Consider the following 25026-nt stretch of genomic DNA (forward strand, 5'->3'; position numbering starts at 1 on the left):
GTTCTTGTAAAAATAGCTCTTCTGGACAGTGTGAGGTACTCTGAAAATCATTGAGGAAAACAGGCTGAGGAGAGCAGCGACCCCCACTCAGATGCGGGGTCGGAAACAGCAAGCAAACTGGATGTAGATGTAACAAACACCCATTTTTGTTCTTTATTGCTTCTAGGCTCAGAAAATATTTCTAGAATTCTTCTCCACAAAGAAGCTGTTCCAGGGTTCCCTTTAGAAATAGTTGTAGCCAAAGACAATGAATTCCTGCTGTTTCAAGCCTTCTTCCTTTGGAGGACATTAAGGTATTTCTTTAATTCCTCAGCTGATTCAATACAAGATGAGATGGAATTTCAGGCTGATCCTGTAAGCAGTACTTCACTGAACTTCCCCTTGCCAGATACCCACGTTTGTGCAAGTGTTTTCTCATTCTCCTCAGTGAGGAGACCCAAGACCATTGCTCTCCTGTGAAAGGGGCCCACTAACACATCTCCGCCCAACGGGTTTGAAGGGGGACAGTTTTCTTTGCTCCACGTGACAGGCACCATTTACCATGATGCATCAGTGTCTCCAAAAGTCTTAGCAAGACTCTGTTCAACAGATAACCCCCAAACCTGCCGAGGGTACAGCATCACCATCATCCTTCTAGAAAGGCACGTACGTTCTGGACTATGACTTCAATACCGTATCCCATGTCATATAAGAGCATAGACACTCAGGATTTACATGAGAATCTTCTGGTCTTGGGGCCAAGACTCATCAGGATATCCTCCATATTGAGAACACTGTTGCTCAGAGAAACTGGGAGATAATAGCAGTTCCTGATACACATAGTTAAAAATGCTCTAACAAGCCGCATGCATGTTTCCCAAACCTCACTAACACCTCCTCGAGCTTCTCGATGTATATGGATTAGAAACAATCATGCTATGATACCACAATTCTAGATTCTTTAAAATTCCCTCTTCCCACACCAAGAACTTCCTTGGATAGGAACTTTGCAAACAATCTTGCCCTGAAAGGACTGTAAATGTAACGTTGATTTTAAACGCTCTAATTCAAGATGGTATCCCATGGGTCTCACTTTGGGTTCATTATTTGGAATAAGAAATTGAATTGCAGTAGTCTTTCTTTCTCAAAACACTGCTCTGGTGTTAGTAATAGGACCACTTCAGAGATTACATGTGAGTGTATTGGACTGACTGAGAGAAAAGTCTCAGATCCGTTTATGGTGATAGCAGACTTATTGCTAGTTAACTTGTAGTTGCATATTCCTGTTGTGACATTGTTCTTACAGAACTCTAGTATAGAGAGGGCCCACAGGGTAGGACACTAGGCACTAAAATGTTGAGAGAATGATGGAAGGTAATAGAACGGTAATGCATGACTTCAGATGAAATGTTAGACAGCTAGTTGTCTACGCATGTGTCTCTTACAGATCACCATTTCCTCCAGTGACCTAGGACACCAGCAGTAAGTACCCCCCAGAATCGTGCATCGCCACCCTCAAAAGGCTTTTAAAATTTGTTCCAGTTTGTACTTGAACAGGAAAACACTACTTACTTGTTAAATGTCCTGAAACGAGATGACAAATGTTAAAATGCTTTCTAAAAACAGTTAGACTTCTGTCTGTATTGAATATATCACAGTGAGTGTTGTTGTATTCAGCCTAGCCTATTGAGTGGAAATTGAATAGCTCTCAAGTAAATTGACAATTTTCATGAGTAAATGGTTTTGTTGAGTTTTTCTGTGTTTTAATATTAAATATTGAGGGAGACATAATTTGAAATGTATATACTTCCCAATTTCTTCCACCTAATGCATCATAAATGAAGGGGAAATACAATGTTAAAGGCAGAAAATTTTTTGCTTCTTGCATTCTACCATATTGTCTGAGTCCTGGAAGACATCCAGTAGGACTTGTTTTATCTAAAATATTTACAATGCAGCATTTCAGGACCAGCACCTACTAAAGAGCCCTTCTATGCATTTTCTTTTAACTTATTAAACTGAGCAAAAGCTATTATCCTGAATGTTGTAGGGAAACATGTAGGGAAAATGTTGTATTTCCTCTCCTGGAGAAATTTGTGCTTGATGTACATCCATGACTACACACACACACACACACACACACACACACACACACACCCTAGCTGACGAAGCTATTTGGATAAGGTGTGGGACTGTTCAGGTCAGTGTTGCTGTTCTGATCCCCAACAACTCTGTTACTTTTTCCTTTTCCTTTCTAGCCACAGATCACAATTCTGATCTCATCCATTAATCATGATAAGTATCAAAAATAGCATGTACCTCACTATTAATTCTCTTAATAAATCCCTAAAATTCACTGAAAGTAAAATTCCATGATGCATTTCCAGCCTCAGTGTAATCTGCCCGAATATATGCTTTTCCATAATACGTTCTCTAAAGCAAAAGTTTTTCACAAACTTAAGTGTCAGTAAAGAATACAAGCTTTTGTTTGGCCCGTGTAGACACGCTCAAAACATTTCGTACCCATCAGCCATTCCCTAAAGCATTGGACAGAGAGTTCAGAATCCAGCCCTGATTTTTGCTCTCATCACCCTAGAACATAGACCTCACCCCTTTTTCTGTGGGATGATCGACAGCATGGTTACTTAAAGGTGATACAGTTCCTCTGTTCTGTCTTAGGTTTGTGGTCAGGATGATGTTGACAAAACATTGGATGTCTTGTGGCTGAAAGCTGAAATGGAATCCTTATTTGGGGTGACTAGTGACAGTAGTGATTAAAAAAAACTATATAGTTTTGAAAACCAGAGATGTTTACAGTAAATTTTAAAAGAATGTAAGAAGGCAGCACAGCTGTAATTAATTCACTGTATCTTAAAACTTGCCTCAACTTAGAACTACTTTTTGATGTTTACAGTTACCTGTGAGAAAGGATACTTTAGTGATGGAGGGAAACCAGAAGTTTTACGGCAGTGGAAAGTTTATATAAAAATTTCAGGGAGATGTGCTTCAAACCATGTTGCAGTAAAAATAGAGAATGTGCTATACCCTCTTCATACGTATTTGTACTGGGAGAATGCCGATCAAAGCATCCCTTGCGTAAGTCAGTGTTGCCCGCTACCTGTGAAGCGCTGAATCATCGGCCTCTTTTAGCAGATGGATAAAAATTTAGAACTCTTGATCTTAGCAGTGGCAGCTAAAACCCTTATTTTAGTCTCTCTTCCATGGTAACTGGAGATGAAACTTGAGAAGACAGTGTGAACTAATGGATGGAGTGTTGGACAGGAGGTCAGGAACCTCTGTTCTATTCCCAGCCTGCTACTGGGTTGCTATGTAAACTTAGATAAGCCAGTCACCCTCTCTGCACCTCATATTTTCCATTTGTGGAAACATAGGTACAGACATTCTGTACTTAGCTCTTCACAAAGATTGTGAGAACCCGCTTACTCTGAAGAAGTTCATAGTATCTTTTGATTAAAAAGAGGATACAGAACTATGTCTGTGGCCCTGTTCCCTTTGTCAGCACCCTTCCCAAAATCTTATGTTATATAAATTGCCCCTTATCCACACTGCAAAACAAGAACCGTTACAGTGGGCCTTGTATTGCACAGAAGCCAAGATTGTGATGTTGGAGCCAGAATGCCTGGGTTCGAGTCTTGGGCCCATCACTTACTCTGTGATCTGGGACATGTGAGCATCCTAGATTTCCACACCCATAAAGTGGGGAAAACGATAGCGCTCCTCTCCCTGGAGTGGGATGAGGCTTGAAGGCGTTTATGAAGAACATTCATTGCAAACATTGTACAGACCCGTTATGCACTTTACATAAGTGTATAATTACTTTTATGACCCAGGACAGTTCTTCATTATTAACATGGCAGGGAAGGTAAAGCTTCACCCTTGGCCTTGGTTCCTTCTGTGCACCTCTTCCCAGAAGGGCTGCTCGCTCTTCCTGCTGACTGCTTGTGTCTAACTCTGCCACTCCCATAAGCCCTGGGCCCCGAGGATAAGTTCTCAGTCCCTGTGATCCATCATATCATCTGTAATAATTGAAGAAGTGTCACATAAATGATAGGAAATCCAGATTTCAGAAGTGTAGCAAAATGAAGAGCTGGTGGACCGTTGGAAGCTATGTCCTGATTTTTTATAGATCGCTCAGAAAACATCAGGAAGAAATAAAAGAGAAGTTGACAATTTACATGGAATTGATTTAACATCTCCCCTCTGCTTTCTGTAGTGGTGACCACGGGGAAGTATTATGTAAGGGTACCAAAAAATACATAAATTGTTCAAATGTAAAAAATAAAGTTTGGGAATTTTCAAAAATCTAAATAAAAATCTTTCTGTTTCAGGGCTTACGAACATTATGAAAGTGTGAAAGCTTAGGGTTTGATGAAAATTATTGATTTTTCTTTTTGCAACTGCAGTAGTGTGTGGTTTCAAAGGTTGAATAGCGTCTAAGAGGTAATCATATGTTTCATTGATTTTTTTCTATTATTATTATTATTATTATTATTATTATTAGAACCAACCTACATCACAATTGATCCACCTGCATGTGGGGAGTTACCAAACTGCACGCTGACGGAGAAGGACTGTGTTTACGGTTTCAAACTTGATCACAATGGTTGTCGAACCTGTCAGTGTAAAAACAGTAAGTAGACGGCCAAAGACGGCACTTTTTACTTTTTCTGAGCCTCATGTGATATTGTCAAAGCATATTAGGTGATTGAATATCTCTTTCATTCCTGTTGAGGCATTCCCTTAGCAACCTGAAAGAAGAAAAGAAAAATTTGTACTTAAACAGATGCACAGTCATTTGGGGAAAAAGAGGTTCTCCTTTCTCTTGGTTTTCACCCCCATTTCATTGTGTTCAGATACTCCGCATGTCCCGCTGCATCATGGGTGCAGCCCTTAGGCCTTTGGGGTACGGTTTTCCTCTTTCCGACCACCTATCGGCTGTCTCTGTAACACCTTTGCTGGGCTCATGCGATGACAAGGCGGTCACCCACACAGAGGGTGACACAGTCCGTGTGTGGCAGCCATAATTCTTAGAATGTGCTTCACACTGTTGATCCCAGCTCGCTCATATGTAGATTCCAGTCACGCCTCCAGGTCGTGCGTGACCTCCAAAACTTTAGAGAGTAAGTATATTGCATTGCTTCCAGAGGGGGGAAAAATTGCCCTTCTTGTTTAAAATGATTTTTAATCTTCCTGATTCTTTAATGGAATAAGCCTTTTCAGTCTTCTCAGCCATTCCACACGTGACACGGGTTTTTGAACTTTCTTAGTCCTTTCTATCTTTTGACATAATATGTCATTTTCCTTATGTAAATGTGTGTGGCCCAGAAACAGATAGAACATTTAGAATGTGGTCTGATCCATGCAGTGCTATTGTGTGGCCTGAGTTTGCATTAGCTCTTTGAATTGCACATTGTTGGGTAATACTGAGTTTACACGTATAGCTAGCTAGCACCACTCGGTGTCCTTTACATTGGCTGCTGGTAGGTGGTTCTCCATGCGTTCCACATTTGAATATTTGATTTTTTTTAAAGGATACAAATATAGGGCCAAATTAAATAAGAAATTATCCTGAAAGTTTTAAACCATTTTCCAACTGTTTGGAATATTTTTGAATCTTGATAATGTGATAAGCATAACTTACGTGTCCTCACGCAAACTGTCAAACTGGAATAAACTGTACAGAACCAAGGACAGAGCCACACAGCACTAAAGACCTTCCTGCAGAATGGCATTGAACCCTAATCCTCACTCTTTCAGTGAAGTTACTCAGCTAACAACACGTCCGATCATCTCGTGAAACAGTTGTCTGTATCTTACCTGAAATCAAAACACATTATATTTGCAGCACCCTTTTGCTGGAAATTCTGTTTGAAACAAAAAGTGAAGTGCATGGGGCCTGGCTTGTTCTTCATGAACCTATGCTTGCTACCGGTGGTCATTGCTTTCTTTTCTAAATATCACAAATCATATGTTTAACAGTTCTTTCCACAGAATTTTCAGTCATGAATGTCAAGCTTGGTTTCTGTAGTTTTAGAATCCTTTGTCCCTTTTATTTTTTTTTATTTGAGAGAGAGCGAGCATGAACAGGGGAGAGGAGCAGAAGGAGAGAGAGAGAGAGAGAGAGAGAGAGAGAATCCCAAGCAGGCTCCACCCTCAGCACAAAGCCCCACTTAGGGCTCGATCCCATGACACTGAGATCATGACCTGAGCCGAAATCAAGAGTTGGATGCTCAACCGACTGAGCTATCCAGGCACCCCTCCTCTGTCCCTTTGGAATTAACATTTGGTGACCTCCTTTAGTTTTCTGAAATCTCTTTCCATTCTCTCTGATCTCTCAAACATAGACCATACTTCTATAATAAGCAGGTTCTCCGTGAGCCTTTGGGTGTAATTATCCTGAGCTCAGAGGCTTGGAATTATTTAACGTATATAGATGCTCACTTTCTGATTTATCAGTTATCTTGGGCTTTATGTCTTCTTAACCTTAATTGGTCAACGCCTTCTTCTATAAGAATACTTCTGATGAGGAAGACAGAAAATCACAGTTGAGTAATTCAGTTTTTTTCAGTTGTCAGTGTTACCATCACTGTGCCTGCCTGATGGAATTGGTGCTAAAATGCAGTTTACAGAACCGTTGTTGTGATTGTGGTTGTTACCACCTTTAAATGTCCTAGAAGCCTCCACTCATTGGGGCTGTCCTGCCTTCATCACCTCCCTTTGGAAAGTTGAGTTCATTAGGGAGCTGCCTTGACATTCACATGTGTTTGCTTCACTGGCCAATGTAGATTTTCTAACATCGAGATCATTGGTATTGTATTGTGAAGAGTTCATATTTTAATACTTCTCAGCTCTCTTGAGCTGCACACCTTTGTGATCAAGGGAGCATACCTAAATTTTTTTCTGAACTTTTTGAAGTCTAAAAATACAGATTTCATTGTGCCTGATCTCCCCACCTACCGCCTTCACCTGGGCTTTGCTGTTTGGAACATGGTTATGCTTATATAAGACCCCCAGCCCTTCATAAGGAACCCTTTGTAGTTAAGCCCAAGGAAACCATTTTCCTTCATTTGTCATTGAAGCAAGTTAAAAATGGATCACTGGCATTTTGCAAAGTGAGACTGTTAGGAAAATTCTCTTCTGCCTGTCTTCATGTTAGTGTCATCTTCTGGCTTTGTAACAGGGACATGCGTGCACACTACGTGCTGGGAGCCTCCATCACATTAACGTGGAGGAAGAAATATGTACAGGAGAGTGTTCCATTTTGTGTCAACATTTTTTTACGTAGAAATCTTGATCAGCTGTTCATTATTTGCAAATTTTGTTTGCTTGCAGGGATCTCTGGTCTTTCTTCCTTCCCTTCTCCCTCCTTTCTTCCTTTGCCTCATATGATAGAGCACCTGCTGAGTTCTAGGTACAGTTCTAGGTGTTAATGCCACAAACATGAGTAAAATGCAAGATCACCCCTAAGAAGAAACCACCTACAACCAATACACTAATGAAATATCACCATTTCAAGTCAAATTCTTTAACTTAAAAAAGTAAGTCCGATGAAGAGGAAGCTTTGGTCCTATAGAAGAGCCCAGGCACATGCCCACACCAGAGGAGGGAAGTAACTGACCCATCTCCCAGGACCACACTGGACACTCAGCAGAGGGTGTTTGAGTGAACAAGCCAGGAGCCATCAGAATTGGGGATGCCTTTGGGCATCATTCTTGTTTGAGATCCCTTTCTGAGATCTTGCTGTTCTGACCACGTATCCCTTTTGTCACACCAAGATTCTTGACCCAGGTCACTCTTCTGCTATCTCACTTGCTGCCACCATATACCTAAGACCATAATCAGACACCTAGTAGAATTTGTCAGTTTGTCTATATCATACAGAAGTCTAGTCTTAGAGTGAACATTCTGTTCTCACTCCCCTCCCGTTAGCAATCCTGACACCTTAGGGAGCCACACCTTTTAGATGTGAGTCACAGTAAACCAAACTGTCAGACCCTTAGTAGTCAGACTCCTGTGACCGTACATGCCCAGCTGTCCTCCCAGGCTCTTGCGCCAGGTTGACCTGCATCTAGCTGGTCAGGTCAAGTTGCTTTACTTCTCTGAGGCTCTGTGTCCTCATCTGTAGAAGGCAGATAATAATATCTAACTAATGGATTGTTTTCAGGACCGGATCAATCAGTGAATGCAAAGCTAGCTTTACTCGCTGGCATATGGGCATTGTTACTCTGTTTACAGAAAATGGTAGCTGTTTTATAATAGATCCATTTCTGAGTCAGCCCAAGCCAGCTGAAGTGGAAAGCCCCCAGCTTCCCCTCCTTTGTTCCAACACAGACCTGGCTCTGGTTCTTCCTGCCCTCTGAGGACACTCACACAAACAGCTTTTCTTCTACCTTTTAATTTTAGCAGTTGAATATTTTCATTCTCTTTCACCTGGTTTTAGAAAAAGGAATCTTCCTTGTAGTAAAAGATGGCATAAGTGTGTTTTTTTTTCCATTGCAGCTACTTGATAAGTATTGATTTTGTTTACATTTCTCCCTTACATTATTATTTATTTATTTATTTATTTATTTTTGCATCCCGCTAAAGCCCGTTTCACATGCAGTAGCCCCAACCATTCATACCTAAGTGTTCTGTTAGGGATTAGACCTTGTTTATATACATCAGGATTTCTTAAAATAAGACCAGTGCCAAATCAATATTTTCCCCTGTTCATTGCTTTGTTGTTCGTTCATTCTTTTTTCATCTAGCATTTGTTGATGGCCCATCTTATGCCAAGGGATATGAAAAGATAAAAATGGGCCTTAGCCTCGACTAATGTTAGTAATAATGCCAATATGCTGTAACAATAGTGCAACATAACCAAGCATATTATATACATAACCACTTTTCCATTGAAATCAAAACCCGGTAGTAACGAGTCTTCCAAAAAGTTCATGGAAGGTATAGGACCAAATACTGTGTTGTTTGAACACACTACAGCTTTGCTATGTTAACCTGTAACAGATAATATTCTTATAACACTGCTCAACAAAGTCATACATCAAAGGCACACAGAGAATTTAAATGATCCCCGACTCATCTTCTCCTATTCAGAATAAGGACAAGAAATATGGTAGAAAATGTTTAAGTACTATCGCAACAGAAGTTAAAACCGAAATCATTTAGATGTGCTATTAGTAACCTAACACTTATTGGTATAAGCTGTTAATAACATTATTTTTTAACCAAAAATGTCTGTTGCTGTCACATAGACACAGTACACTTCAGCTCACTATACGAACTTTATGTAGCAAATGAATTAAATGCCATCCATCTTTTGGCATCTTATTTTCCACGTCTTTACATCAAGTGGTTTTCACTGGATTATTTTTAATTTCTCTTCCAGTTTTAACATTCTGTAATTCTAGGAGTTAATAATGCTTTTATTCAGAAACTGATGCAGACATAGAATATTAGCAAGAAGAAAAAGGCTTCATATTTTTCACGAAATATATATCTGAATCAAATATCTAAAGGTTGTAGCATTAAATACAGGGAAGCAGTCTCCATGTTTTCATTGTAACTCAGAACCAAAGTAATAACTAAAGACCAAAGTCAAGATTGGCACAACTGTTTGTCGTGTTGCATTTCTTTATTTAATAGTCTCAGGGGCTTCACGGTGCCCTTAACTGGTAGGTTAGTGGGAGTTGGCGGTATCCAGGAGTGTGAAGAGCCGCCACAGAGAAGTGCAGCACAGCCCCAGGGTCATGGTCATGTGGCGCGCTACATGCAGTTACGTGGTTTTCACTTGTGATAAAGAACCGATTCAGTGGTGTCACGTTTAGGCCCTGGGAACAAACAGCGCTTTTTCTCCAGAGTAAACAGAGTTTCCTACGTGGCTGTTATCGACCAGCCGTAATGCACAGGCTCTGTACTTGGCCATCATTTATCACTTTCTCTTCAGGAATCTTCCCCTATGGATTAGAAAGAATTTTTAGATCATAGTAAAGTCATAATGCTGAAAAATTATGAACATAAAGCCGCCATTCTTTCTTTCATGTTGCCTCAAGTGATGTACCAAAGCTTTTCAAGCAAACTGAACCCTCCCCCCCCACCCATTCATAAATGAGATATTTGTACTTTGTTCTGCTCTTTATGTAAAAGTTTGCTTTGATGGTACCTTTCTAATAAGAAAAGTCCATAATTGATACATGGATCTAGGGCTACCTTACCGTCTTTAATATTCTTTCTTTCTGAGAAGAAGAAATAATAGAAGATGGTATTCTGAGATGGTTACCAAGTGCCGGTATTTTAGGTGACTTTAAATACTAGCAGAGTAAGTTTTTTCGACCTGTTTATTTTTCTCTTAATATGGCAGCCTTGATGAGAGTGGAGGGATAAATAGCAAGAACGTCGATCGATTCATGTTCATTCACTCCATTCTAAACGCCATCGTAGCACCCAGGCTGTAGAAGTAAGAAAATAGGGCCCCACCCTAGAGCCTCCTTCTGTTAGGGGAACAGAAGCGAGACAGGCCCAGTCTAGAACAGGCCAGTGAGCAGTCCCAAGCCAGGGCGACATTAGAGCATCCTGCCCTAGGTGGCGTAGCCCATCTTCTGTCTGTGAGTTCTCTGTGTGTTTGTGTAAACATAGCAGCCTTTGTTTGAAATGCTCTTCCATTGCAGAGCAGAGGTAGTTCCAGACTGATGTAGCTTTTATCAGTTAGTTTCAGCTTGGTGAACAACTTTCTTTCAGAGTGAAAGCCAGTCTAGGGCGCCCAGATGCCTCAGTTGGTTAAGCATCCAACTTCAGCTCAGGTCATGAGCTCATAGTTCGTGGGTTTGAGCCCCGCATTGGGCTCTGTGCTGACAGCTCAGAGCCTGGAACCTGCAAAGAGTGAAAACCAGTCTAGATTGAAGTCTATGGAAAAACATCTTTTTTATAGGAGCAGAAAAATATTAAGGCACAAAGATGCACTGAATCCAAAGTTCAAAGTAATTGAATCCCCAGGGATTCTGACTCTGGGACGTTCTCAGAGCGTTTTTAGTTCCTCTATTTCATACCAACATAATTTGCTTGGTGTCATGACTTAAAATTTCATGTGATAGAAAAATGGACTCACAACTTCTATTTCATTGTCAGAGAAAGAAATGTGGCTCTGAAGTCTTCTCTCTCCTTCATCATCCCTTAACGATGGAAACAGATGAAAACTGATGACCTTTCAAATCCTATAATTACAAATTTTTAAATGAGCCATTTAGAATTTCACTTTTAAGGATGCAAATTAGTAATCAGTTGCTTCGCAGTATGATACAGACCCACGGGGTTATATTAAATATGTGTAATGAAAGGTTTATGATCAGGACAAAGTAGAAAATTATACCATAAATCACATTTTTCTCCATAAAAGATAGCAAATTAAATATTCGCGTTTTGCCAGCTAAGATTCACAAAAGATTCTATCTTAAAATATTTATGTAAAACATGAACCCATCTCACCTATTAATTGTAGTTCAAGGTTTAATTTTAGATTACAAGATTTGTTTGCAGAGGGTCACATGTTCTGTTTTTCTTAGTAACCTATGCATTATTTACAATATTTATGCTTAAAAGGTGTCCATATAAAATACCGATTCATTTATTATTCCGACAAAAATAGTTTCTGCTTCCCATCTTGCCAGTCCATGCAGAGCAGGAATCAAACATTGCTGTACTTTTTTTTTAAATGTTTATTTATTTATCTGGGGGGGGAGGGGGGGAGGGACAGAGAGAGAGAGAGAAAGATAGAGAATCCCAAGCAGGCTCCACACTGTCAGTGCAGAGCCCCACACGGGGGCTCAAACTCATGTACCGCGAGATCATGACCTGAGCTGAAGTCAAGAGTTGGACGCTCAACTGACTGCACCACCCAGGCGCCCCCAAAGTTGCTGTACTTTTGCCATCACTGTCTCAGCCTCTTTAAATTTGGTTGACTTTCAGACTACATCCAATACAAAGAGGCGTCAGGTTGTCTTAGTGCTCCCCCAGGCATGCTTTTCTTACTGGAACATTTTCATTCCCTATATGAAGTCCTATCTCACACCTTTTGAAATCTTTTTAGAAGACTTCTACAAAGCTAATATCTCCACTAGCTTCTTTGGCCAATCTCCATAGTATCTTACCCTCCAAAATAATCTTATAATTAACTGGGGACAGTTAAACATCACTCCAAATTCTGCTAACAGAGGAGAGTTTGAACATTTCAAATAGTGGATAAACATTAATGTAGACATTTTTGCCACATACACTTTTTAGTGTCCAATTAAGCTTATCCTAATACCTGGATATTTGTCAATGGTAGGGAAAAAATATCTAAATGAAACACTGACTGTTTCACTTTATATCATGTGCTAAGACTGGCTTTTTTTTAAAGAAAGGGTACGAAATCCTTTAGGCTACATGTAATATGCACTATCATGGGATAATATCTAAAACTCATAAGAGAAAACATTTCTTAACGCTCTATGCGTCAAGAAAACACTCTCTGAACATTTAAGAACATGTGTTATTGTGAGCATTTACTAGGAGAAAAATATATAATGAAATTTGGGGTGTAAGTTTCTACTTCTCACCTTTTAACAATACACGGTAAACAGTAGTTTGAGGTAATTCATAATATAAGAACAAATTTCGTGAAAAAAATCACACTCCATTTCACCTGCACCTCAGGCTGTAGTTACCAGCCTGCCCTTCAGCACCAGACCGGAATGCGCTTCAGAAATCTATTGTTCAAAGTTGGGCTTCATTTTGTGTGTTGCACGGAGTTCTGTTGGGAGAACCATGAAATAGCAGGTCTGTAACCTTTAACCACTTCCTCATGCTGCGGGAGACGTGAGACATTTATACCTGTGGAGCGAGACTGGAAGATTAGGGAAGGTATAGAAGTGTCCGTGTGTCCCGCAACACCTCACGGCCTCTGTGCTTCTTCACAGGGGAAGAGCGGTGCTCGGGGCTCAAGCGAGGGTGTACTCTGGACTGCCCCTTCGGCTTCCTGACTGATGCCCACAGCTGTGAGGTCTGTCAGTGCCGCCCACGCCCCAAGAAGTGCAGACCCATCATCTGTGACAAGTATTGTCCATTTGGATACCTGTAAGTATTTAATTCAGAGGATCTAGTCTTAACTATCTGTAACTTAATGAAACGTCCACACTTATTTTGTTAGCTGTTTCGTGTGTGTGTGTGTGTGTGTGTGTGTGTGTGTGTGTGTGTGTGTGTGTGTATGGATCAGTGATGCTGCGAGTCCAGAATATCTGTGCTTGCTTTGTTATATGAATCGGAGAACAGTAAAAAGGGGGTATAAACACTCAAGTTTTGCTTTTTTATGCAGAGGGACCGGAGCCTTTCTGGCCACTATCCTTTGGGCCTCTTCTCTGAGACTGTCTCATAGCAAGGGCCTTTGGACGCTGCCAGTGGGGAATTGTCATGAGGTCCTGGTATTACACGTGCCACAACTTTTCATAACTGCCCCAGTGACTATTTTGTGATAATGTATTTAATGTGCATTTTAAGTTGAGTGGACAGCCGCTCGTTGGCAATATGGAGCATGCTTATTGGCCACGCCTCAGTATTTTATCTTGGTTCTGGTCTGTAGTTCATACTTTTTCTTTAAGGACCAGTACATTTTATGAATTTCTTTAGAGATAAGAACCATGATTTGTATTTTCAAGTATTCTTTGTTGAGTCAAACCCCGTGGAAATCTAGATTATCCCAGGAGATAAAGACACTTCACATTTGTTTAGTGTCTGTATTAGTGTCTCTTTCTGCCCTTATAGCTTTGTTGGTTCCCTAAAAACTTACCTGTCATAATCTTGCTTTATCATTTTTTTCCCTTGGTTCCCTTCCCTGTCTTTCTGCCTTTCCAATTTGGTATATTTGTGTATTGCTAGTAATTATAAGGGACTTAGACCCATCATCTCTTGCCTGGCATTTTAGTTACCATTTTTATTCTTTCTCTTAGAAATTCTGGTTTAGCAGGGTTAGGAGAATTTTAAATCTAATTTTAATCAGATAGTTAAATTAGGAGTGCTCACTATTGTTAGGAAGTCCCCAAATAAATAAACCGTCATTGTTCTTAATCCTAAAATGTGACTGTGATACCAGCACAAGTATAATTATTTCTTAGCTTCACTGCTAATGTAGAATAAAGTGTTATTATCGTAATAGTAACTACAGCCAACCTGCTGCAGTGTTATGACAGCTCAGAACCAAGGCTGCATCGAAGTCCAGCCTTCCCCTTGAAGAGAAATCTCTTAGAGGATTGTGGGGTCCACTTCATGTTCCTATCAGCGAGAGCATTCATTGCAGACCAGGTGGACCAGCAGAGACAAATGAGTACTGCCTCAGCTAGAACATGTCTTTCAAGGACACCCTCTAGAAGGAGGAACGTTGGCCAGACACCATGTGGGAGCGTTAGGAAGAAGGCGGCCATCAGTGCCCCTTATACATACCTGCTGAGTTGATTGTTACTCTCTGTGTGCAGCCAGGGCTTACGGAAGGATTGGGTGGGTAGATGGACAGATAATAATACATAAAGGAGTGAACAAACAAATCAGATAAAGCCTCAATAGAACTTAAAAAGTGACATGCTGTCTGACATGAGTATGAATAATTCATTTAATTCATTGGTCTCATGGTGGCATAAATAAGATCCTAGCGTTCGGTTCTCCTTTCACTTAGCAGATTGTAATTTAATTGTCACGTGGGCAGTGGTATACCGAGGGTTTCCCATGGAGCTGTCTTCTTTTGGAGTTCCTTGATTTATCCAAGATGAAGACAGGAATTTTTTTTCTCTTTTTTCTGTTTTTAGTTGGACACCACTGTTGCCACTTAGGGCTAATGGGGATGAAACCTGAGGGTAAACAGAGTAACTCCTCCTTGTCTGAGGCGCATTAAGTCAAGTAGGGCAGAGCCTGCAGAGGAGATGTGGAGCCTAGGAGAAGACTCACTTCTGTGGCTGGTTGGACACAAAGTGAGCTCCTCTGTAATAGACAGTGACATTCTCCTTTCAGAGAAAATAAGGAATGGTTGTTAAGAATTTTTCTTTTCAAAAAACCTCCACTTAAACTGCTGTGATGTATTTCATAAACACATATTTATTTATTTCACATCATCTTTCTGATCACAGAATTCAGGCACTCTAGTTTATTAAAGGAAAAAAGATCATTGATGCAGTCTTTTTCCTTTACCTTGCATGCTTCCGTCCTACCCCATGTACGGAGCACTGTTGAGTCGGTATTATTTTTCTAATGAGTGAAACAATGAGCGGACACTGATGGCAGGGTTTCTCAAAGCTTTGATTCTTTCTCACTCTTGGCTATAGCATCCGCAGGTCTGTGGAGCCTTAACGTTCTCCTTCTGACTTCCCTAAGTTCAGTGAAGCGCTCATTACTATTTGTACTGGTGTCTGAGATCTCTCAGAGATTGTGGTCCGTGAGAAAGGCCTACTCTGACAAACGAAGGACTCTTGCCCCAGTGCTGGCCTCTAGCAGTGCCCAGCAATATATCCTTCACCATCCTGTTGATGGCATTATGCATCTGTCTTTTTCATATCATGGTACTCCTTTTCCTAATTAAAACAACAGTCATGTCATTGGGGTTCTGATGGTCACATCCCAGAAGCACATTAGTACTTGGGCAATTCTAAACCTTGGCCATGGGTGGGTGGCGGTCACGGCCACAGAGAGCCAATTACACATCACTCCACGAGTTTTGGAGAGCGTAAGTCAAGTCATTCTGCTTCATAGCAGTATCACTTCAGTGACCCTTGATCGGAGCATTTGGGCATCGTTTGAGACTTTTGGATTTTCTGACCTCTGACAAAATTTTAATTACCCAGGAAGAATAAGCACGGCTGTGACATCTGTCGCTGTAAGAAATGCCCAGAGCTCCCATGCAGTAAAATCTGCCCCTTGGGTTTCCAGCAGGACAGTCATGGCTGTCTTATCTGCAAGTGCAGAGGTAAGTGCGATCGCATGACCTTCCTTCCCCCCGCCCCCCCGCCCCCCCAGAGCAGACAGGACTCAGAAACAAAGAACAGGAGGACATGATGTAAATGGAACAGTTTCAGTGATGATGGTCTACTCAGATACAAATGTCACTTGTCCATGGGACCATCCCTTTTCCTCATGTCTCATTGGAATAAGAGCTCAGAATAGAATTTAAACATCTAATAGCCAAGCATATTGTACCAAATTAGTGACTTCTCAGCTCTTCAGTTTCACTCATCTTAGGAACGTTAGCCTAAAGCACCTTTGTCTTGACCTCCATAGAGGCTGCCTCTGTCCAGCAGTGGCTTGATAGAATTGATGCAGCAAAGAGCCCTTTTCAGAGCCCATGCGGGTAGGTGTGGCTAAGCAGCCTGCTTGTGTGTTTTCTGGTAACACAGTTTGCGATGACAGTTTAAACTCGTGCTGAATAAGCACATGCCAGCCTACACCTCTAGATAGGCATGAAGCCTGGGTATACCTTTTACCTGAGACTTCCCATTCCCGGGATGTCCCTGAAGCCACGTGAACATGCACGCTGACCGCCACTTTTGCCCATAGCCCAGCACCCACTCTGGTATGTTTTAGTTGTCTGCGTGATCCACATACTCAGCAGTAAAAGATCCCTAAGTTTGTAGTGTGTTTTTTTTTCAAAGTTAGACAGTTACCACCTTAACAGTGTTCTTAAGGGATCAGAGTAAACAGAAATCTAGTCACTGCTTCAGTTGTTCCATTGAACAAAAATCTGTTAGTTTCAAGAGGCCCAGGATTTCCCCATTGGGTGACTTCTAGAGAGGCTATTCGGCATGTATGGAACATAATATACCATTTTCTGTGAAATCAGTGCTCGTTTACTGCATAAAACATGAGCAAGTAGGAATGAAAGGAGTAAAAATAACTGTAATCCCGCCAATAGAGAAACATATTTGCCAGTTTTTTTCCTGTTTTTCTTTTTTTTCCAAATTGAGAGCGTTTTGACTTACATTCTTTTCGTGAGCCTTTCCCGTGTCGTGAGCTGTCCTTTGTACACGTGACTTTTGGTGGCTGGGTAGCATTACCTGGGAGGACACTGCAGGCTGTTTCTCCTGTGCCGTAGCTGCTGCTTGACCAGGCTGCCTTCTGTCTGTCCAGAGGTCCCTGCTTCAGCCGGGCCACCTGTCCTGTCAGGCACATGTCTGTCCATGGATGGCCATCATCATAAAAATGAGGAAAGCTGGCATGACGGGTGCCGGGAATGCTACTGTCACAATGGACGGGAAATGTGTGCTCTGATCACCTGCCCGGTGCCTGCCTGTGGCAACCCCACCATTCATCCAGGACAGTGCTGCCCGTCATGTTCAGGTAAACGCTGGCTGCCATCTTGTGCGCTCCCTCAGCAAAATGACTTCTGCCTTGCAGGGCCTCATCGCATCTTTGAGTGTGGGGGGTCTTGCCGGGGATGACCCCCCCAGAGCACTTTTCAGCTCTCTGTGGCTTTTGTCAACAACAGCCACAAAATCAGCCAGGTGTTAGCAATGATTAGCCAGAGACCAGAGAAAAAGCAAAAGCCCTAAAACTACTGTCCTCCTTTTTTAATGGTTTACTCAATTACATTGGTCTTTGAACTGTATTTTTTTTTAAAAGGTTTGCAGACCTGATGTCCTTTAAAGTCCAGCTCTCCATTTTATGGATAGTGTATTGAGGCTGAGTGCTTTAGTTAATTGGAGGGGATTGATGTTAACTTCATTCCATTAAAGCGTATTATTTATAAAGGACTATTTGAGAGGGAGAGGATTAGCGAAGTCTGTGGCTATTGCCCTTTTCTAAATGAATGGCTATGTGGTATTGTTGCCAAATGGAGATATTTAGAGTGACCACACATCCAAAACATTTAAAATCATAATGCTGGTAATCAAGAGAAGTTGCTAGAAGAACAGGCCAGATTATATAACTCATGGGCGTCTGAATTATGGCTGTCAATAACAGTAATTATTACCATAATAGCGCATCTAGTGCCTTTCATCCAAAGAGCTCAACGTAGTTTTATATTTATTATTTCTTTCTCAGTACAGGCCACTTTGAGTTAGGGGAAAATGCACTCAGGCAGTTTTTCATTTGAAAAACAGACGCAGAAATACTAACTCTCTTACCCGAAGTAAAATAGAGTGTCAGAAGGCCACGGAGAAATGAAGTCTCCCGATTCTTGCATCTGATGTCATTTAATGTTGGAATGTGTGTCCTGTCAGATTTCAGAGTCGGGACACCTTCTCGTCCGGTCCATCCCATCCCTCCCTGTGGATGGACCCACCTATGCCGTGGATGCAGTCAGGAGTCAGGAACCGGAGACCTGTCTTTCTCCAGCAGGACAGGCACGGCCTGAGGTGGGGGGCAGGGGCAGGGGGAGGGGTGGCAGCTTCGCCTGCCATGGCAGGGGAGTCCCTATTAGCTCTGAGCTTCTAGGCCCCTCAGTAACTAAGGTATCAGAGTGACAGGCAACTCCACACCCCTGTAGAGAACCAGATTGTCTTGTCCTCATATGAGTCTTAGGTGTTCTATATTGAAAGTTTCCTTTTTCATGTGTTTTGCTAGTTAAATATGAAAAACCACCAGTATCCACTCAAACAGAAGGTCAATGTGCAGTGTAATGAGACAACTCTGTTGACCCTTTGGGGAAGAAAAAAATCATTTGTTCCAATGAAGACCCAGTGCCTTAATTTTATTTATTTATTTTTTTAATGTTTGTTTATTTTTGAGAGAGACATACACAGAGTGTGAGTGGGAGAGGGTCAGAGAGAGAGAGAGACACAGAATCTGAAGCGGGCTCCAGGCTCTGAGCTGTCAGCACAGAGCCCAATACGGGGCTCGAACTCACTAACAGTGAGATCAGACCGGAGCCAAAGTCGGACACTTAACAGACTGAGCCACCCAGGCTCCCCACATCCCCCCCACCCCTGCCGTGCCTTAATTTTAGGCATCAGTGTATGGAATATGGACCACACACCTGTGTCTTTGCCCCACTTGTACTCCGTGAAGAAGTGAGCCAGAGGGCTTCAAATGCGAAGACATTAGTAAGAATAGACCATTGATTTAAGAACTGAAAGTCAATGGAACTAAAATGAGTTTTCTCTGTTACAGAGATAGCGAAAACTCTTCTATAAACACACACAGAGTAATTGACGTATCATTGTGGGTTGCAAATGTCTAGATATACATGCATAAAAACATGCGTGTATGTGGGTATGTAGGTATATTTTTCTCCAAATATCTTAAGTGGGCTACCACTTCTGGACTCTGCTGATGAGAGACCCCAGAAGTATTGCATTCGGGAACCCCTGTTTTAAATATTTTCTCCCATTCAAGGATCAGCTGTTTTCCTTTCGGGGGTAGCTACTAAACTGTCCTGCTAGAAGATTCACCAGACGATACTGTTTCTCAGGTTTTTTTCTCCTTCTCTCCCTCTGCCTCTCCATTTGTCTCTTGTCCCCATCTCTGCCGCCACTCACATGTTCTCCTTGAGGCATGGAGTATGGCAGAGAAGCTGGCAAGACATCTGCAAACGTGCCTTGCTTTCTTCCAACCACTTCCTTCTGCATCAGCGTTGAGAAGGGCAGTGATTGGCAAGCCTCTCTAAGTCATTTTGGAAAGGAAAAGGCAGTAAGGGAAAGGCAGTCATGCTTTTCCAGCATTAGCTTATTGCCACTCTTTGGGAAAGTTTTTGTCTCCTCTGGAAACCATCTCGTCCCCCCTCACTTGCGTTCTAGTTACTCTCCTCTCCACTTGTCTCATCACTGGAGAGTTTGGTCTGGTGGCTTATGAATGTAAGCATTGGCTAGTGTGTCATTTCTCCCTAATCGGTCCACTCGGGCAAAGCTCCAGTCTTTCCTAGTGCCCCTGAGACAAAGCTGTGTTCGTAGTTACCATCTTAGCTGGGAATCCGCCCACAGCACTGTATCTCATCAGAGTTGTGGACTCTCACGCTGACCATCACTTTGAAAGTAACAGCATGGGAGCTCTTCAGAGATTCCAGCTCTGAGCATCTCTGCACAGACAGGGGAGCTGTCCTGGGGCCCAGTTTCCACTGAGCTCCAAGCATGAGCTAGCCGTGGTGTCTCCAGACTGCTTCTCGGCAGGGTTCACCACTGTCAACACCTTCTTGAAACCCTTGTTGTATTTGGATGACACAAGTTTGGTTAATGTCCTCATACTTCTCGTCTCCCTCAGCACAACTTCAGGGCAACTCCCAGTACTGCTGCAGACCTTTTCAACATTGAGTTCCCTCTCTGTCATCATCATCTCACCAAGACACCAAAATCGCCTCTCTTCTGGGGCAAGAAATCATAGTTATCATCAGTTTCTGGGCATTTACCTCTCTTGATGATGACATTGCCAAGCAAATGTTTAGTCTCAGGTGAGGGTTTCCAGACTGTTGATTCTGAAAGAGCATTCCTGCTCCGTTTGCTGCCAGCTAGTCTAGGGGTGTGGCCTGCTCGACAGCAGGATGTATTTCCAAGCATAAACGTACGCAGGATCATAGAGATAATGAAGTGGATGGGGCACAGACCGGGTTGGAAGTTGTGTTTAATCTGGAGGCATATCCATGATCCAAACAAACATAGTTGGGGTGCAAATTCCCTGTCTGCCCTGAATACCTTGAGTCCTCTGCTCCTCATATGTAACATAGGATGCCAGTACCTACTTCACAAGGTTGGTGGGAGGAATAAATGAACCAACACACATAAAACAGCATGGAAATTGGGCCACAGTAAGCTTTCAGTAAATGAGAGATTGTTATTCTAGACACTTCCTATACATTCAGAGATCCCTTAAGAGGCCCTGTTCTCTTCTTGACAGGAAGAGTCCCTCTTGAGGTAATTTAATTCCCTTACTGAATTCTGTCATTACCATTGACACACTGGAACCACTTGAACCTCTCTTCTGGAAACCAGCTCTTTCACCGTCCCCTTTTATTCCTGTGCATGGAATACTTCTTCACCGTCGTCTCGCTGAGAACAGAGTGAGATACTCTACCGCCATTTCTCTGTCCCTTCGAGCAGATAACACCAGCTTCTCCAAGGGTTGGCAAGACCGCAGTTGAGTAACTTCTTGTGTCTTGATTTTTTTTTGTCATTTCCCAGATGACTTTGTGGTGCAAAAGCCAGAGCTCAGCACCCCCTCCATTTGCCACGCCCCCGGAGGAGAGTACTTTGTGGAAGGAGAAACCTGGAACATCGACTCCTGTACGCAGTGCACCTGCCACAGCGGGCGGGTGCTGTGTGAGACAGAGGTGTGCCCACCGCTGCTCTGCCAGAACCCCTCGCGCACCCAGGACTCCTGCTGCCCGCAGTGCACAGGTAACTGCGCTGTGCCTTGGGACGTGCTCGCTGGGGAAGCCTGCGGCTTGGGCTCTGTCACTCCGCAGAGCCAGCAGGCCGGGCTGAGCCCCACGTGGCAGCATGCCAAGCCCGGGAGCCAGTCACCCAGGCCGGAGCAGCTGGCAGCCTGCTTCCTAAATTCATTCCCCTCTATCAGCCACATATATTTATGTAATTAATATGCCTTGCATTTGAGGTGACTTTGAGGGGGAAAAGAGACTGTTTCTTTCTGCCATTCTTGTCTCTTAACCCTACATCTCAGACTCGGGAGACAGCCCTGCTGCAGCAAATTATTCCAGCTGATTTTGCTAATGTGGAAAGTCATCTTTGTCCTTAACAAATGTGAAGAGCAGTTATTGATAAATAATGTAAATAAAATTCTTTGTACGGAAGGGTGGTGGAGATACTTGTGGAATGTTAAACAGAGAATTGATAAAATATGCATCATGTTCACCCCCTCAAATCTGCAGTGACAAATAAATTACGATCCAAAAGTATTAACTTGACTAGCACTGCACGTGCACAGAGAGTAGTGTTTTTACTGCTCAGGTAACCTGCCTTTGCTTGTAAATTCATGGTCATGATTCAAAGATACAAACGTGATGAAATTTTGTCAAGATTTTAAACGTAAGTTACTGGTTTTATGACTAAAGTAGCACTCGTAGTTAACACCGGAGTATATTCCTTTTTCCCAGAAGGTAATTTGTATATATAACATCGCCAAGTGGACAGCACAGCTACTTTTATTTTGTTGTTGCTTAGCTTTTGGTCTCTTCCATTTAAATCAATAACCATTTGCCTTCTAAATGTATATTCTTAAGAGTAGTTTTACTCAGTAAAACATAAACCCATGTGTTTCATTACTTTCTTTTTTCATTTTTTTTTTTAATGTCTATTCATTTTAGAAAGAGAGCACGCATGCACAAGTGGGGGAGGGGCAGAGAGAGAGGGAGACACAGAATCCGAAGCAGGCTCCAGGCTCCGAGCTGCCAGCACAGAGGCTGATGTGGGACTCGAACTCACAAACCATGAGACCATGACTTGAGCCAAAGTTGGACGCTTATCCGACTGAGCCACTCAGGCGCCCCTCATTACTTTTTTGTTTTTTAATCACTATTTTATTCATGTTCAAACCCTTATAATGTTTTTCGGTTCAGTTCCTAAGGGGAATAGACACCCCTGTGCCCTGGCTTTGCGTTTATTAACTTACACCTGGGCGGCTTGTCTTTTCTTAACATACAACCTGAGAGAGAGTTCAGTGATAGCTTTCCTCTTAAACATTAGGATTTATTGCTTTATATATCAGTATTCCAAACATTCCTCTTATATTTGAATAAGAGCATTTCTGGAATGCTATTATTTTAAAATAAGTCACCTGACCCATAATTGATCTTCCTGAACTTTCCATTCATTGTTATGTTGCAGCAATTTTAAAGACTCTTAAAATGCAAAACATCATTTTCTTCACAGTGAATTTTAACAGTAGTGTTGATAAAGGGTGTATTTCACATCTGGTAAAAGACCATCTCTAATCTTAGGATGTTTGCCTCCTAATGTAGTCCAGAAAGGAGACATATGTACAATTAGAAGAGTTGTGTCCCTCCTGATGATTGTTTCCCCTAGGGTGCCCTGTTATGCCTTCTGTCCTTCCACTTTCCCCCTCCTCTAGCCTGGGTTTAGGGCAAGGTCTGGAAACAGAAATGGGTTCACCAAGATCGAGCATCCTTGCAGGTGGCGAATCTTCGCCAAAGTAAGAAAGAGAATGGAATAACACTTCTTTCTTTTTAAAGGTTTATTAAATTCTCTTTCATCCTTTACTGTTTAGAGTTTGAAAGTAGCATAGCACAGAAGAGAGAGGGAGGTAGAATAGAAATAAAAGGAATGGATGAGCGCCAACCAAGGAATTGGTAAAAACGAAGTTTAGGAGTCAGTATTTGGAATCAAAAGTATAAAGATGGGGTCTCTGGAGCGGGAGGAAAATAGGAAGAGAGGCCCAGAGAAGGAAGATACCATGGGCAAGATTCCCAGATGACCTGGTCAGCTAGGGTTTGGTTAGGGGTCTCCTGCCCGGGGGAAGGAGCCCCCAGAATCTGCATCTCCGCCCTGGCTCCTGTTCCAGCACTGACAGCAGCTACCAGTGTCCCCCAGGGTCTTCTCTAGGCCTCAACAAGAGGCCTCCAGACTCTAGAGTATTCATTTCACTTGGTACTTCTTAGCTCCATCACTGCTGTCCCTGTCCTCTTCTAAATTTTTAGACATGAGGGTGGATACTGCTTGCAAGAGCTAAGCTGTCATAACCCAGAGGACCCTCAGGGCAAAATTATCCCTGGAAATGGATGACCCTGAAAAGGTCACTGAGAAGGGAATCCCAACCCCCCCATTTTTTTTTTTTTTTAAATTTTTTTTTCAATGTTTTTATTTATTTTTGGGACAGAGAGAGACAGAGCATGAACGGGGGAGGGGCAGAGAGAGAGGGAGACACAGAATCGGAAACAGGCTCCAGGCTCCGAGCCATCAGCCCAGAGCCCGACGCGGGGCTCGAACTCACGGACCGCGAGATCGTGACCTGGCTGAAGTCGGACGCTTAACCGACTGCGCCACCCAGGCGCCCCTCCCCATTTTTAACCCATATGGAATTCATCTATGGAACCAGCCCTAAAGTTGGACCGAGAGCACATTTGGAGCAGTGGAACCAATGTCTCTTTTTCACTTGGGAATACCTTTGGGACTGGCAGTAGGAGATATGGTTCCATCACTTCCAGGAGAGGGCATGGCACCCATTCCATTTTTTGTTTTGTTTTGTTTTGTTTTGTTGCCCAAAACAAAGCAACTGCCTTGCTCCTCAGAGAGGCTCTTGTCAAATCAAACTTGTTGACTGTAGGACGTATTCGTGAGATGGATGGAAGGAGAATGTGACATTTAGAGCTTCTACATCACTGTGATAACTGCCTATCTTAGTTCTGTTTTGTGACTGAAAACAGCAGCCTTCGTGAGACTGATTCCAAGAGGAGGATATGATCATTCTTTTGACCATGTGGCCACTGAGAAAATGTAGAGGTTTGCCGGGTAGGACATCATGGCTTTTTCCAAGCTCTTGACTGGTGAAGGTGGTTGCAAGTGCTTTCTCTTAGCAGCATTGTCACATATCTGAACTAGGAACCTCACTATCCTGTTTTTCTTTGTTCTACCCCAGTCAGGTTTCTGCTTGAGGTTACAGCTTTTCTTGTGATTTCAATGGATGCCAAGACCCAAAGAGATAACTGGGTTTTCTGGTAACATTCTTTTCTGTTTCAAGTTTGACCTGAGAACCCTCTGGTCAAAGTCTTTAACAAAGGCACAGATGACTTGCAGATGATGTGGGTGCCTCCTTATTGAGTAATTTAGATTTCCCATTATCTCTTAGCCATTAACGTGAATGCCTGAACATTGGGATGTTACAAATGGGTGTTTTGAAGGTGCAGTGAAAGTCTCTTTGGATATCGATTGGTTAAGACTGCACATAGCTGCACGTAAGAGGAGAAACCCAGCTACATTTTATAGACAGATAGAAGTTTCTTTTACATACATTACAAGAAGTGCGGAGGCAGGTGTTTATCAGCATTGATCATTGTCTTAGATACGTAGAGGTCCGTCTCCTACAGGTACGATAAGAATATTACAGCTACAGACAACA

At 42.3% G+C, this 25026-nt stretch overlaps 1 protein-coding gene across 5 annotated transcripts in view; it reads left to right on the plus strand.

Annotated features, from left to right (window-relative positions):
- Nucleotides 1-25026, plus strand: part of CRIM1 (cysteine rich transmembrane BMP regulator 1) — a 192885-nt gene that overhangs the window by 135458 nt on the left and 32401 nt on the right. For 4 of the 5 annotated variants that reach the window (XM_086700360.1, XM_086700356.1, XM_086700358.1 and 1 more), the window contains 5 exons: nucleotides 4502-4630; nucleotides 12951-13107; nucleotides 15855-15976; nucleotides 17134-17343; nucleotides 21117-21332. In XM_086700360.1, the coding sequence (XP_086556486.1) occupies nucleotides 4502-4630; nucleotides 12951-13107; nucleotides 15855-15976; nucleotides 17134-17343; nucleotides 21117-21332 (834 nt within the window). The remainder of the gene's footprint in view (nucleotides 1-4501; nucleotides 4631-12950; nucleotides 13108-15854; nucleotides 15977-17133; nucleotides 17344-21116; nucleotides 21333-25026) is intronic. The other variant, XM_086700357.1, reaches the window with a different exon arrangement.

This window comes from Puma concolor, chromosome A3, assembly GCF_028749965.1.
Source record: "Puma concolor isolate L17-30 chromosome A3, mPumCon1.1.hap2, whole genome shotgun sequence".
Taxonomy (NCBI): Eukaryota; Metazoa; Chordata; class Mammalia; order Carnivora; family Felidae; genus Puma; species Puma concolor.